Here is a 14445-nt window from a genome sequence, read left to right on the forward strand (position 1 = left end):
ACTCCAGCACAAGAACAAATGTTACGTAGGCAATGGTGGCACTTGTGCAAGTATCTAAAGCAAACAAAAGTGAGAGGTAGCATACAGTGTGATACCAGAGAAAAGTGACGTGTGCAAGTTACAAAAGGGTACCATACACAGGTACAAGGGTAATACTACAGTAAATGGTAAACACGCAAACTGCCAGAACACACTGGGAAGGCACTTCCCATGCACCAGCTTCACCTCAGCCTCCCCCCTGGCTACCTGGCTACCTTGGATGACCCAGAAAGCTGTGTTTTGTGCTCCCCTGCCAGGACATTTTCCCAAGGCCTGGAGGGTTGATTAATTTACTAATTGCAGGGGCCTTACCTCTGTTCATGTGCTCCTGAGCTGAAGGTCTGGGGAGGGCTGAGTAGGTTAGTAATAGCAGGGGCTTTGCTGCTTTTCAGGTGCTCCTGTGCTGGAGGGCTGGAATAATTTTGTGACAAAAAGGGGCCTTGCTATTTTTTTTAGTTGCTCAGCATGTAGGCCATTGTCACCTTGGCCCTGTGTCGTGTGCAAGAACAGTATCCTCCCACTTTCATTCCTTGTCTGTGCAAATGGTGTTCCTTAAAAGGGCACGCCCCTTGAATGTGGGCCACGCCCCTTAAATATGGGCCACGCCTCTTGAATGTGGGCCACTTTTTTCGTCAGTGCCCGGGCCGAATTGTGATCCCAATCCGACCCTGATTCCTGGGCTTTGCTTTTACACGTTATTGCTATCAGGTGTATTGGTCCAATTGGATTCATTAAATGTTACCAAGACTGCAACTCTCAGAATGCATTGATATGTAAGAGCAAATTGTAGGAAAAGAAAAGTGGTGTCAATGTGACATGGAGCCACCTGGTCCCATAGACATAGAGACAGCAGTGCTTTATATGGGCCGGTACTGTCTTGTACGGAGTAGCGTCACGTTTTGATTTCTCAAGAGAAATGCTATACTTTTAATTGGAGAGTACTGGCACTTCTCAGAAACGAGCAGGTACTCTGGGACAGCGTACTTGCACTTCTATTTTTCCATGTCAAGCACTGGTGAACGGGTATCGGGAGGAGGTCTAGGCACTTCCCTTCAGAGGGTGTGGAGTTCTTTGCTACTATAAACTGAAGTCACTTGTCGGGTGTACAGAGGTAATTATTTTTGCTACATCTCGTCTTATCCTCGTAAGCACCGCGCTGAGTTCTCGTAGCTTTGTCCTTAATACGCGTCACTGTTGCCTAACCCGTTGTTACCTGATCCATCGACTTAGAAAAGAAGAAAGGCTGAGTTTATCTTTCAAAATGTGGACCAGTATTCTTAAGTCTACACGCTGCAGCAGGTGCACCAACCCACCAACCCATCTTAAGGGCTTCTTTCCAGCCCTTGTCGCTCATGGCATGTTCAGACCGCCCTCTGAAAATAATTGAAGAGTTGCCGCCCTGGGCTGCGCCTCGTCGATAAGACGGGGCGGGGCCTCCTCGGTGACGCCCCGTCCTCCGTCGGGGGCCTCCGCGCTGCTCCGGGGGTTGAGCTGATGATTACAGCTTCTTTCTGAGCATTCGCTAACAAGTCTCTTGCCAGGAGGATGCGCTCCCCTTCGTTTAGTCACTAATTATTCTTCCAAACGGACCAATTAGCGTGTTATTCTGTTTATTTTGGGGGCGGTGTCGGCGGTGAAGCTGAGGCGTGCGCTAGAGGGGCAGTGCCAGCCCCGGGGCCGGTTGAGCATGTGTGTGCGGATCAGCGCCGCATCTGTACAGCTGTCAGCTCGCCGAGCCCGCCGAGGCTTGTCCTTTCACTTGCCCCTTGTATGGCTCTTCCACTCCTGGCATGCCCAGCGCCTGGGGCTGGAGACCCTGGCTTGCCCGAAAGTCCCTCCTCGCAATAAATAAATAAATAAACATGAAAGGGACCAGTCAATAATAATGCAGCCGGTACCTTTTAAGCGTCGCGATAATCCTAAATTTCGAGTCCTCATTATTGGCGTCCAGCACGGGAAAAAGAAAACCGCTCTGCCACAGGTCGCCCCCCACCCGACCGAGGTATAAAGAATGTATGCGACCACCATTACGCCTTGGTCAATGTCCAGAAACCCTCTGGGGGTCGTGGGGTACACAAACTCCAACAGGGTCTTTTGGACTTACACGTGCTGTTATTGCATGTCAAGCCAGTGCCAGACGGGAGCTCTCTCTCTGTTAGTCAAGACTCGGTGTCCGCCCACTCCCTCTGCCCTGGGCCCTACAGACTACTGAATGACAGGCTGATGGCAGACACTGTGTCCCCGCCGAGTGGTATCTACCATTGACCGGCCGCACTGCCTCCAGCACGGCAATAGATTCAACCTTACATTTTGCTTGTTCTGGAATCTGAGGTAGGGGGAGTGTCGAGTTCATACCACAGCTGTACAAGGATTAGTAAATGTTGCCTTTTTGTCTCCCATTCATGTTGCTTGTGACAGAGTATTGCTCAGAAACGGGCTGTTCTGCCACGGCGTGTGATGCTCTGCCTTCAAAATGCCTTTGAGTGAGAATCCAGGAATAGCACTCCTGCGTCCATGTCTCGGCCCCGAGTGAGGCAGTTCATGTGGCATTTAAACTTCCCACCCTTTTATCTCACCGTCACATCCTGTTCTGCCTGCATCCTGCCACTACACTCTCTGCTCTTATACCCCCCCCCCTGTTTCAGAGCTGCCACTGCCCTACTTTGCTTCAAGAAAGCCACAGCTGACCATGCAATCCAGAATAAAGTCACCTACTCTCACTACACTCCTACTATTACAAATGCCTTGTCTTCTACCTCCTCTCCTTACTTATTTCTATCCATTATTTAATGAAGCCTTTTCAATTCAGATGTTTTGCCCCTGACTTATCTGAAACTGATTTTTGTCCTTTTCCCAACTTCATCACCTCTGCTTGCATCTAGTTGCTTTGAGTCCAAGTTTACTACTCACTGTGCACCTAACCCTTAAAATTATATTGGCCTACTACCCAAATTGTTTATGGCCACCAATGTAGTGGTTCTATTGGTATGTGCAGCACTTTTTGTTGAAATGCTAATGTCCTGCAAAATAAATAAATACATTAAAAAAGAAGTGGTCTGGAGGAATGTGCGGTTGAGATGTGAAAGAATCTGACACCAGCTTGATGTGCTGGCTGTTCAAAGAACGCCCCTCCCAATTGTGTGTTCTAAAACTGAGAGTGAGGTGATTTTGACTTGATGTTAAAAGCTCATCCTGCTTGAAGCCCGGCACACTGATGATGCCAGACTTGATGTTCGTTCATGTTAGGGATGACTAGGAGGTAAAGTTGACTTACAATCATTCCTGGTCGCATTTTGCTGGCCCAGCAAATTTTACACAACTTTGGCTGAACTGAACACTTACATGAACTGTGAAACAAAAAACTGCCTTTTACTCAGTCCTCCTGTGCAGTAAAATTAAGGGAATATGCTCTAAGCAAACAAGAGCAATAATCATATGTCACACATTTTGTGTGGTATCTGTTCTTCCTAGTTCTTAAAATGTAGTCCACCGAGAAGCGCAGGAACCGCGATCTGCCCACGAACCCGGTAGCTTTCAATTAATGGGCAGTTCATTGGCTACCCTACAGCCTCTTTTATACAGTGGATCAGGAAACTTTCACGGATTTGTTCTGCATTACAATTCCTACAGAATGAAAAAAATAATGCCCGTCCTATACACAACCGGGACGTGAGATGGATGTATTTTGACAAGCCGAAATAATATTAATTCTACTTCTCAGGAGCTTGGGTCTTTCAGAGGGAATGTATTTGTACAGGAAGGGTTCCAGGCCCTGGAATTAAAATTTTAGTAGGTGCTTTATCACAATATGGTGAATGAATACATATGGATGGAGTCTAAGAAAAGGCAGATGCCATTGACTGGTTTTATTTCTGACCTATGTTTGGCTGCCATATGGGATATCAGGCATGGGTTCCACAAACACTATTTAGAGATAAGGTCAAGAACAGACATCAGTTTTTCACCTACTGTTGAACTTGGTTAAATCTCTTGCTGTTGTCTCTGTTCTGTGCTCAGTATTCCTTACCCAGTAGTTGGAAAAAGAAAGGGATAAGTCAAACTCGCTTTTATTTTCAGACCATTGGCTTCCTTCATTTCCAGTAACTACCCACAATCCCAAAATCACCTACAATCACAGTAGTGCCTCATCATAGGCGATGCATTGCAAGCTGATGGCTAATATGGAATGTGGTGGGTGGTGGAGGACATGAAGCAGGGAGGGCAGAGGCATGCGCCAGGGTTGTTAAGGGACCCCTCTGGGCTCCCAATCATTTCACTCTGCTGAAGCGCAGTTTCCCGGGCACCTCACTTGGTGGCTTAGGGATCCCGTTAGTTGCCATTACTTGTTTACTAAGCTATGTAGTAACTATGGATGAGTAGGTTTTATCACCGATATTGTCCCAAGAGTTGGGTAGGGGGGCTTCTCCCTCACAGGTAGTGAGCTGTGAGGGAGGTACAGGACCAGGGACACAGTGGCTGAGAATTCATAACAACAGTGATAACGCAGCAGCTAGTCACTGCCACCAATGGGAACAATGCAATATACGGACCACCACCGCAGGAAGTGACGTGTATCAAAGCCATTGAGGAGGTGAAACTGAAAGAGAAGCCATTGGTTCTACGTAGGCCGCAGATTGGAAACGTAGGGGTGCCACTGTTTATGGGTGATTTAGCAGGGGACAGGGATTAACACGGAGCTGCGGGATGAATGCGTGGTTATTGTTAGTTTGCACCTCTCTTTCCACCCTGGCTTTTGGCTCTCAACCCCCCACCCTCGCCATTTTTTACCTGAAGTGATCACACTTCAGCCGTGCTCCTCTACCCCACAGCTTCAGAGAACATGTGAGATATTACATTTAACATGACATACATATTTCATATGGTAACGTGTGGCAAGGAGGGTTGGACTGGGCACCAAAACAAAAGTGCCCCGAATTAGTGAATCAGATTTCTAAAAAGCGGGGCAAGTTTGTAAATTGGGGTAGCTTTAAACTGGCCACTCTGTGTAAGTGTTTTGCAAATTGTGTAAGACAGCGTGGGTTTGAATTTGTCGCAGCAGTCTTTTTTAATATTCCGGAAACCCTCAGAAAAAACAGCCCAGTAGACCACAAAACTGGCCCACAAACAACCATCAAAACGGCCCTCACACTGACCTGTCAGACCAGCCAATCAGGCTCTGCCCGATTGCCCTTTAGGCAAGTCCAACACTGGAGCCAAGCCTGTCTTAGAATCACTCTTAGAAAAGTGGAGTTTCGTTTGTACCTTTGTTCACCTCAATAGTTTTTGCCTGTACTCACAACCACAGTGGTTCGTTGAGGATGAAGCAGAGCAAAAGTTTTTGTACTTTGTACCCACATTCATTAATTTAAGTGTAGTTACTTTATACAGTAAACTGTGTTTTACCATAACACAAAACTTTGTCGGTTCCAGGAAGATGGACGAGTTATGGTTTGGTCCCACTGTTAATAGGCTGGAGGAGTTTGGTTGATAAAAGAATGCAAGTCTAGCTGAAGTGGTTGGAAATCATATAACTCCTTTAGCGAAGGAATGTTATGTGGAAAGGATTGATTCCAGCACATTCTTCAGCAACATGTTTTTGCTAGGAGAGACTCCTCATTCCAAAGGGCATGTCCCAAAGGTAATTTTTGCACTAGTGCAATGCTTCTCAGCTAGTTACTGTGTGCATAATGTGATATGGCTCAGAGTTCAGTGTGCATGGAGTATGCAGTGAAGGGGAGGCTAGACTAGTGACCTTCATCACCTCCCATAACAATAATGCTACTTGACCGCATCCTTTGCTGATGATCAAGAGCAGTTCAAAAGCAACAGGGATATACCCAAATAACCCTTCTAAACCTGGGTATCAGATATAGAAGGAGTAACCAACAGTCGGTATGAAGGAATAAATAATACACTAAGTTTGGTGAAGGTATTTTTAAATTACCTTCCCTGTGTTTTATAGTTCACAATGAATCTATCATACATGCATTGTCTCCTCATAGCCAATAAGACCTTATCAATGAATTACAAAGCTTCACATATAATCACATTCTGTACAAGGACATACATTCTACAAAAAACACAAAGTAATAATAATAATAATAATAATAAAAACATTTATAAAGCGCATGGCTGCACAACTGTGTATCCCCGCGCTAATTGCTGAAGAATCTCAACCGAGAATCAAGTCAAAGGAAGAAAGCGTGGCAGAGTTATTGAGGGAACAGGTGGGTTTTCAAGTTAGCTCTGAACAGAGTTTCCGATGGTTCCATTCTTAAATGAATAGGAAGAGCGTTCCAGTGTTTCACTCCTAGATAACGAAAGGAGCGACCACCGATTTTTGCTCTGTGGATGCGGGGGAGTTTGAAAAGGGACATTCCTGAGGACCTCAGGTGTCGGGTAGGGCGGTGTATGGTCATGAGGCTCCTTAAGTAGGTGGGACCCTTGTTGTGGGCTATCCTATGGGCATAGTAGAGGCTCTTGAATTTTATTCTCTCCTTTACGGGGAGCCAGTGCAGTTTGGATAATGCAGTTTTGGCGGAAGTTCTTTTGGGAAGGCCTAATACCAAACGGGCCGCTGCATTTTGTACACATTGCAGCTGGTGTAGATGTTTTTGGTTGATGCCTAGAAGGAGGGCATTCCCGTAGTCCAGGTGCGGTGTAATGAGAGCATGCACGATGGTTTTCCTGGCTTTGATAGGTATCAGGTCAATGATTTTTCTGAGAATTCTTAATGTGCCGATGCATTTTCCAATGATCTTGTTAACTTGGGATTTTCCTGATAGATCAGAGTCGATCATGATCCCAAGGTTCTTGACTTTCTCGACAGGTCGAGGGCATTCGCCGAGAGATGTGGGCCACCACGCTTGGGACCATAGGGAGGTTTTATTCCCTATCACTAGCACCTCAGTCTTGTCTCCATTAGGTCGGAGGCAGTTACTGTCCATCCACACGGCCACAGCAGCCATGCACTCCAAGAAGTTTGAGGCGTACTCCTCGGTATCAGGAGTAAGCTTAAACATAAGCTGAGTGTCATCGGCGTAGCTAACAATGCCAACCCCAAAGTTCTCTATGATCTGCGCCAGGGGTTCCATATAGATGTTGAACAATGTGGGGCTCAAACTAGAGCCCTGTGGAACCCCATGGCTGACGGTCCGAGATGATGATTTGAAGGGCGGGCAATGAAGCTGGAAAGTTCTGTTGGTGAGGAAAGATTTAATCCACGCCAATGCACAGTCCTTTACTCCGATATCTGAAAGACGGGACAGCAGTGTGGCATGTAGCACAGTATCGAAAGCTGCGCTTAAGTCAAGCATGACCAACGCTGCTGTTTCACCCTCGTCCACTATCTTGCGGATATATTCCGTGGAATACAAGACAGCTGTCTCCGTTGAGTAATTTGGTCTGAAACCGGATTGAGTGGAGTGAAGAATGTTTTCTTCCTCTAAAAACGCCATAAGTTGGATGTTAACAATTTTCTCTATTATTTTGGCGCATTGAGGCAGTAGAGATATTGGCCTGAGATTTTGGAATTGAGTGATCGGAACATTAGGTTTTATTTTCAGGGGAATGACTTGGGCGTTTTTCCAAGCCTCCGGGACATGGCATTCTTCGAAAGAAAGGGTAATGAGTTGGCTTATTTGGTCCATGAGGGCAATGTCCATAATGTCTTTGCATTTATCTAACGGACACACGTCATTAGGGGAGCCAGAGTGGATACTGTTGATTATGCTGGACAGTTTTTCTTTGTCGGGAGTGAAAAAATGGGTAAGAGTGGTTTTGTAAAGAGGGGGAATTGTCGTACCAGATGTGGGGGGGGGGTGGAGAAAGTGGCGTAACCCTAAATATTAATGCAATTTTAGATAGTGGCTTCCATTCACATCTGGACAGACCACTAGGAGGTAGTCGTAAACACACACTTCTAAGTCAGAACCACTACTTCTATAATTTACAGTGTGACACTCTATAATTTAGAAGTGCACTATATCTCCATTGACTCCTCCACAAATGTGTCGTCGACGTGACCACGTTTCAGCCTATCTTCCTGTTAGGCCTCCTCAGGACAGGGTTAAAACATTAATTTATTATCCATATACGAACAGCTGAGTTCATCAACCTCGATGGCCAAGGGTATAGTCCTATACGCAGCAATTAAACATCCGCAATCTGCTGTCTCCCTTGTAAGTATTAATCCATGGTAAATGCCTCCTCTTCTGGGGCGTTCCTTCCCTCTAATTTGCTTCTACTGATGCCCGGGGTTTCTCCTGGTGAACGTGTTGCTTAAAAGCTAACAGCAAAACATCCGTCTGACTCCATGTTCCTCAAGAGCACCCAAAAAGAAAGATGAGAAATATGTTCAGCGGTTACTGTCATAACAGAGCTGAATACAAACCCCTTCCTGTGACTATGGGGCGTATGTAAAAAAAAAAAAACAATTTTGCATTTCCTAAATAGCAAATCCCAAGAAATCGCTATTTAGGAAATGCAAAATGGAATGTACTAAAATAGAAAATTCCTAATATCGCTGTTAGAGAATCACTATTTAGGAAATGCTAAACTATGCTCTAGGGACCTAAAAACCTATTATTACGAATGGTTTTGCATTTCCAAAATTATGATTTCCTTAGTAGGAAATCACAATTTTGGAAATGGAAAATGAAGGGTGCCTAAGGACCCCCCTTGATGCACCCAAAACAAAATGGTGCACATGTAAAGCGCACAGGTGCCCAAGGGGCATGTGCACTCTACAGGGCACTTCAAAAAATGCATTTTGGATGCATTTTTTAAAATTGCACATGGTTACCATTAACATCGATTTAGGAAATGCTTTGTACATGTGCCTAGGAAATTGCAAATCGGAAATCCCTATTTGCGATTTTCTATTTAGGGAATCGCAAAGGGCTGTTTCAAATGGGTAGAAATTGCATTTTGCGATTCCTTATCTGCCGTTGTACATATGGAAAGGCAATTTATCATTTCTAAACAGACCAAAATTGTAATTTGGTCAGTTAAGAAATGCTAAATCCTTTCGTATATATGCCCCTTAGTGTCTCATTCCAGTCCTTTTTCACACAGGTAGTTATCTACTCTAGGCAAAGTGTCTTGGGGTGCAAATAGAGTGGCTGCTGTGAAATTGCGTTACGTGCCCCAGGCAGTGGTCACTGTAAATTAGAGATAAAGCTTAACTGGGACGATTTGGCATAACAGTGGTTGTATGAATTCAAAGCATCGCAATGCATTGTACCTGAGTAAGAGAGAGAGGGGCTGCTACTTATAAATCTTCAGAACAAGTTGGCATGGTTTAGCAAGCAGCCCTCCAGGAAGACCTTGGAGTTGCTAGGAGCGGGTGCCAGAGATGATCCGGAGTACAGCTTGTAAGGACAAGTGAGGTATTTGTGGGCGAGGCTGGATGAATTTTGAACTCGTCATTATTTTTTAGTCGCTCTAGGCAGGTTATCACATTGACCCACGAGGACCTTAATAAAGGGCCCGAACAGACCCTTACATAGAACCAACAAACTATCTGATCAGACTCCAGCATAGCATTTGAGAGTCCCCCACAGCCCCTAGGAGAACCTCTTATAGGCCCCTAACAACCACTATATATCTCCTGCAGACCATCACATAGACCCAACACATACCTCTGTAGCCCTAAGCAGATCCCTCGAAAAGCCTTCACACCCTCAAACACCCCCTAACAGTGATACTGTCAATCACATAGCCCCATCAAATCCTTTTACAGATCTCTCTCACAGTCACAGAAGATCCCCCCCCCCCCCCCCCAAGGCCTCAGCAGCTCTTTCATTGTCTCCATCACACCCTCAAACAACTCTTGCAGTGGAGAGGTGTTGGGAAGCGGACTTCGGAGCACAGGGTTCACGGTTCGATCCCCGGATGCAGCGACAGCTCAGCTCAGCACCATATGACTCTGGGCAATAGCTCACTTAATTTACACGACGGCCCCCAGCCTCTTGAGACCCGTAAGGGTGAGTAGTTCGCGCTTTACAAATACGGGTTTACATTTACATTTATTTGCAGGCAGTTTTATTAACCGTAACCTAGCCAGAGCAGAATCTTCGTAAAATATGCTTATAGCCCAGTTACATGCCTCTGATAATTTAGACTAGGCTGTGTTCTAACCCACAACAGACTGCTTTAATGTCCTTACACATGCCTCACCTGGTGCCTAACAGAACATCAAATAGCCCAAACTAGCTATCACATAACCACAAAAAGAGGTAACACATAGCCTCAAGTCAAGTCAAGTCAAATAATTTATATAGCGCGCTACATACCCAGAGGGTCTCACGGCGCTTGAAGAAGGGTGGGGAATTACTTGTCGAATATCCAAGTTTTAAGTTGCTTTCTGAATGCTAGGTGGTTCTGAGTGAGGCGAAGGTGAGTGGGAAGTGAGTTCCAGGTTTTAGCTGCCAGGTAGGAGAAGGATCTTCCTCCCATGGTGGTTTTGTTGATGCGAGGTACAGCAGCAAGGGCTTGGTTGGAGGATCGTAGCTGGCGGGAGGGGGTGTAGAAGGAAAGTCGTGTGTTGAGGCATTCGGGTCCAAGTTCGTAAAGTGCTTTGTGAGCGTGGGTTAGGAGGCGGAATGTAATCCTCTTATTAATGGGGAGCCAGTGGAGGTTTTTCAGGTGACTAGAAATGTGGTCTTTACGCGGATGCCTAGTATGAGTCTGGCTGATGCGTTCTGGATGCGTTGGAGTTTTTTCTGAAGTGCGATGGCCGCGAGGGGGCTCATGTATACGTTGAAGAGGGTGGGGCTTAGTGAAGATCCTTGTGGCACGCCGCAAATGACTTCAGTGGCCTCTGATTTGAATGGTGGGAGGCGGACTCTCTGAGTTCTTCCGGTAAGGAACGAGGTGATCCATTCCAGTGCTTTTCCTTGGATTACGATGTTTCTGAGGCGTTGTAACAGGGTGCTATGACAGACTGTGTCGAAGGCTGCGGAGAGGTCAAGGAGGATGAGGGCGACTGTGTCTCCATTGTCCAGTAGAGTTCGAATGTCGTCTGTTGCTGAGATGAGTGCGGTCTCAGTGCTGTGTTTTGCTCGGAAGCCGGACTGTGAGGAGTCGAGGGATATGTTGGTTTCGAGGAAGGCAGCTAGCTGGTTGTTGACAGCTTTCTCGATGACTTTGGCCGGGAATGGAAGGAGCGATATGGGGTGGTAGTTTTTGGGTTCGGTGGGGTCAGCTGTGGGTTTTTTCAGAAGGGCGCTGAGTTCTGCGTGTTTCCAGCTTTCCAGGAAGGTGGCGGAGTTGAGGGAGCAGTTGATGATGTCTCGGAGGTGTGGTGCTATGATGGAGTCTGCTTTGTTGAAGATGTGGTGAGGGCATGGGTCTGTGGGGGATCCTGAGTGGATGGAGTTCATCAGGCGGATGGTGTCCTCAGTGGAGATTGGGTTCCAGTCATTAAGGATGTTCAAGGGGGGTGAAGGTACTGCAGAAGGTTGGGTGGGTTGGTCTCCGGGTTGGTTGTCGAAGCTGTTGTGGATGTCTGCGATTTTGTTGTGGAAGAATGAAGCTAGGGAGTCGCAAAGGGTTTGAGAGGGAGTGATGTCGTTGGAGTTGGCTGAAGGGTTGGTAAATTCTTTGACGATGTTGAATAATTCCTTGCTGTTGTGGGCGTTGTTGTCTAGTCGGTCTTTGAATGCGGCTTTCTTGGCAGCCCGGATTAGTTGGTGGTGTATGCGGGTGGCGTTTTTGAAGGCATCCCTGGTGCTGGTGTTTCGGTCTTTTTTCCAGGCCTTCTCAAGGGAGCGACAGAGTTTCTTGGATTTCTTAAGATCATCGTTGAACCAGGGAGCGTTTTTGCTGCCTAGTTTGATTTGACGTTTTTTCAAAGGTGCTAGGTTGTCGGCGCAGTTGGTGAGCCATTGAGTGAGGTTAATGACTGCTTGGTTGGGGTTCGAAGGGTGGGCAGGGGGGTTTTGAAGAATCGAGTGGATTTGGCAGATTCAGGGCGTCCACCAAAGAGCAACAGATGTCATGTCCACCTTATTGAGAGTACCTAGACATCAATACATTCTAAATTGGGCTGGGCATCTGCCTCTTTGTGGCAGATGTCCCACATCCACCAAACTCTGATCAAGGTCTCTTGTCCTTTCCTACCCTCAGATATCCCCAAAGACCCTCACCTAGCACACAACAGACTTACTTCGATGCAATATCTTACAAACTGACTTTCAGCACTCTGCTAGCACCTAACAACTTATTTCGTAACATAACGTTTATGGAGCTCCGTGAAAGGGCGAAGTTTAGTTTAAAGAAGTCATTTTATAACAGACTTCACTGGAGAAAGGGTTTCTCCCTTTCTTTGGACTGGTGTTAGAGTTTTTTGTGCATTTTATATTTTTGTGCATTATTAACAACTTGCAGAATGTGGATTTACTCTTGTATTTACATGTTCATGCTGACATATTGCCATTCCATTTGAAATAAATTTGCTATGTCTCGTTTAACGTTGTTTTCATAGTTTATGTTACCTAGGCTCAATGCCATCTCGTTCAAATGGATGTCTTCTATATGTTAACCGTTTATCATTTCTGTAGCACGCAGTAGAGCAGAGTCATGTTTGTGTCTTTCCATTGACACATTCAATGCTCTTCTCAAAGCAAACTTTCCAAAATGCACACAGTTATGTTGCACTTCTGCTAGCTCACTGTTCTGCATTCCTTCACACTAGTTTTCTGCTGTAATATTAACTAATTTGTTTACAGTGGGAAAAATCAATAGACTTATAGTGGGATAGTGCTTAGATGCAAAGACAAAATGACGTTTCATAGAATTATGCTCTGATTTGATGACAGTATAATCTTTTTCTCACACCATGATAATTTTTCTAAAATTGATGATTTCCTGTGCAAGAAAACTGTATATAGCCCACAGATATTGGGGGGGAGCCAGGGCATTCCTGAAGATTTTCTAGGGATGCTGTCCGTTTTATTATTGATTTTGCTGCTCATTTGAGACTTAAAAATGTTTCTGATGTTGCACCTCACCCTGTATTTGTCTATTTCTAAGTGCCTTTATTTGCATTTATAATTTCTATATCGCACTTTTTATTTTTTTTGTAATAACTCTTTAAAATTTCTAGTCCTGCTCCAGAATCCCATCATTCAGTCAGTTCTTGCTTAAGTGACTATATTTTGACACAATGTAAGGTGCCTTATCTTAGGGATATATTGCCTTGTGAAATAGAAGTGTAACACTGTCTTCCAATTCACCCACCCATGGCCGTGTTGTTGAGGTAATACTTTGGGGCGCACAATTTTAGGGATCCCGGGTTCCCACTCTGTCATGCTTTCGTAACTCAAGAAAGTGGGATCTCTCAAGGCTAAGTTGTTGCCTTTTTCAGTTACCTTGAGCCACCCTTATTACAGACTCCAAGGGGAATATATCTGGAACAATTACCTTGGTACTAATGACAAGCAGAGAACTCTGGGCCACCATGATGTGTCTTCCTAAACCCCACTCTAAATGAACTTGTATGCCTTGATTTTGCAGGCCACTTACAAGTGCCCACTGAAGAGACTTTCTGACTGATTCTTTGTGTATTACGGTGGATGTGAGGGCTTTTGGTCCTACTCTTGATAGTCTGTGTGTTTTCTTGCAGATGTTGGTGAGTGAGTATGCTTTCTTGTGTGGCACACAAAGGGAACTGAATCATTATACATAGGTTAAAAGCTGTTCAAGGGCGTGGACGAGACCTCACATATTTGCTAGTTCCATTAATATGTATGTGGATGTCTTTATTTGACGATCATTTCTGTTGCATCTCATTGTGAGTCATATTGCCAAGTTTATGTCCAAACCACACCTAGCAATTCTTAGAAGTTGTCTGTGCTCCCATTCTGTGATCGTGTCTTTACCTGCTTCCCAACATGCTCAGACAAAAAAAAACACCTTGGTGTGCAGATTTTGTAAAAGTAGACGCTGTTTTGTAACTTTAGATCATGGGATTATTTCTATGCTGACGTTTTACATTCTGTGGTAATGTTGGTGAACATAGTAAATTTGCTTGGATGTGTATTTTTAGGTAAAGGTGTAAAAATGCCGAACAAGTCGGACTCTTCAATGGACTGCTCACCTCCCGAGAAACCACCGCCTGTGTTCTTGACGCCAGCTGCCAAGAAATGCAACTACACTACTAGTGAGCAGAGACCCCTTCGGGAATGGCTGGTGCACCAGCTTGCACTGAAACCTCATCGTAAAGCAGACCTTCTCCTGCGACTGGAGAAGACCAATATCAACCTGAAGGACAGAGCAGACCTATCCCCTGTGCTAGAGCTGGTGAGAAACCGCACTCCTAAGAATCTTTGTGTACATTATGAAGCTCCATTCTAGGCCTGGGGTTTGTTTTTGCAAGGCTTCCCCTCAAAGCCCACAGGTAAA

At 45.4% G+C, this 14445-nt stretch overlaps 1 protein-coding gene across 1 annotated transcript in view; it reads left to right on the forward strand.

The window, feature by feature from the left end:
- The window catches only part of ELL3 (elongation factor for RNA polymerase II 3), a 259380-nt gene that overhangs the window by 178370 nt on the left and 66565 nt on the right, over nucleotides 1–14445 (forward strand). Inside the window, exon 5 of the mRNA XM_086958187.1 lies at nucleotides 14090–14343. Within this exon, the coding sequence (XP_086814313.1) occupies nucleotides 14090–14343 (254 nt within the window). The remainder of the gene's footprint in view (nucleotides 1–14089; nucleotides 14344–14445) is intronic.

Source organism: Lissotriton vulgaris, chromosome 2_1 (assembly GCF_964263255.1).
Source record: "Lissotriton vulgaris chromosome 2_1, aLisVul1.2, whole genome shotgun sequence".
Taxonomy (NCBI): domain Eukaryota; kingdom Metazoa; phylum Chordata; class Amphibia; order Caudata; family Salamandridae; genus Lissotriton; species Lissotriton vulgaris.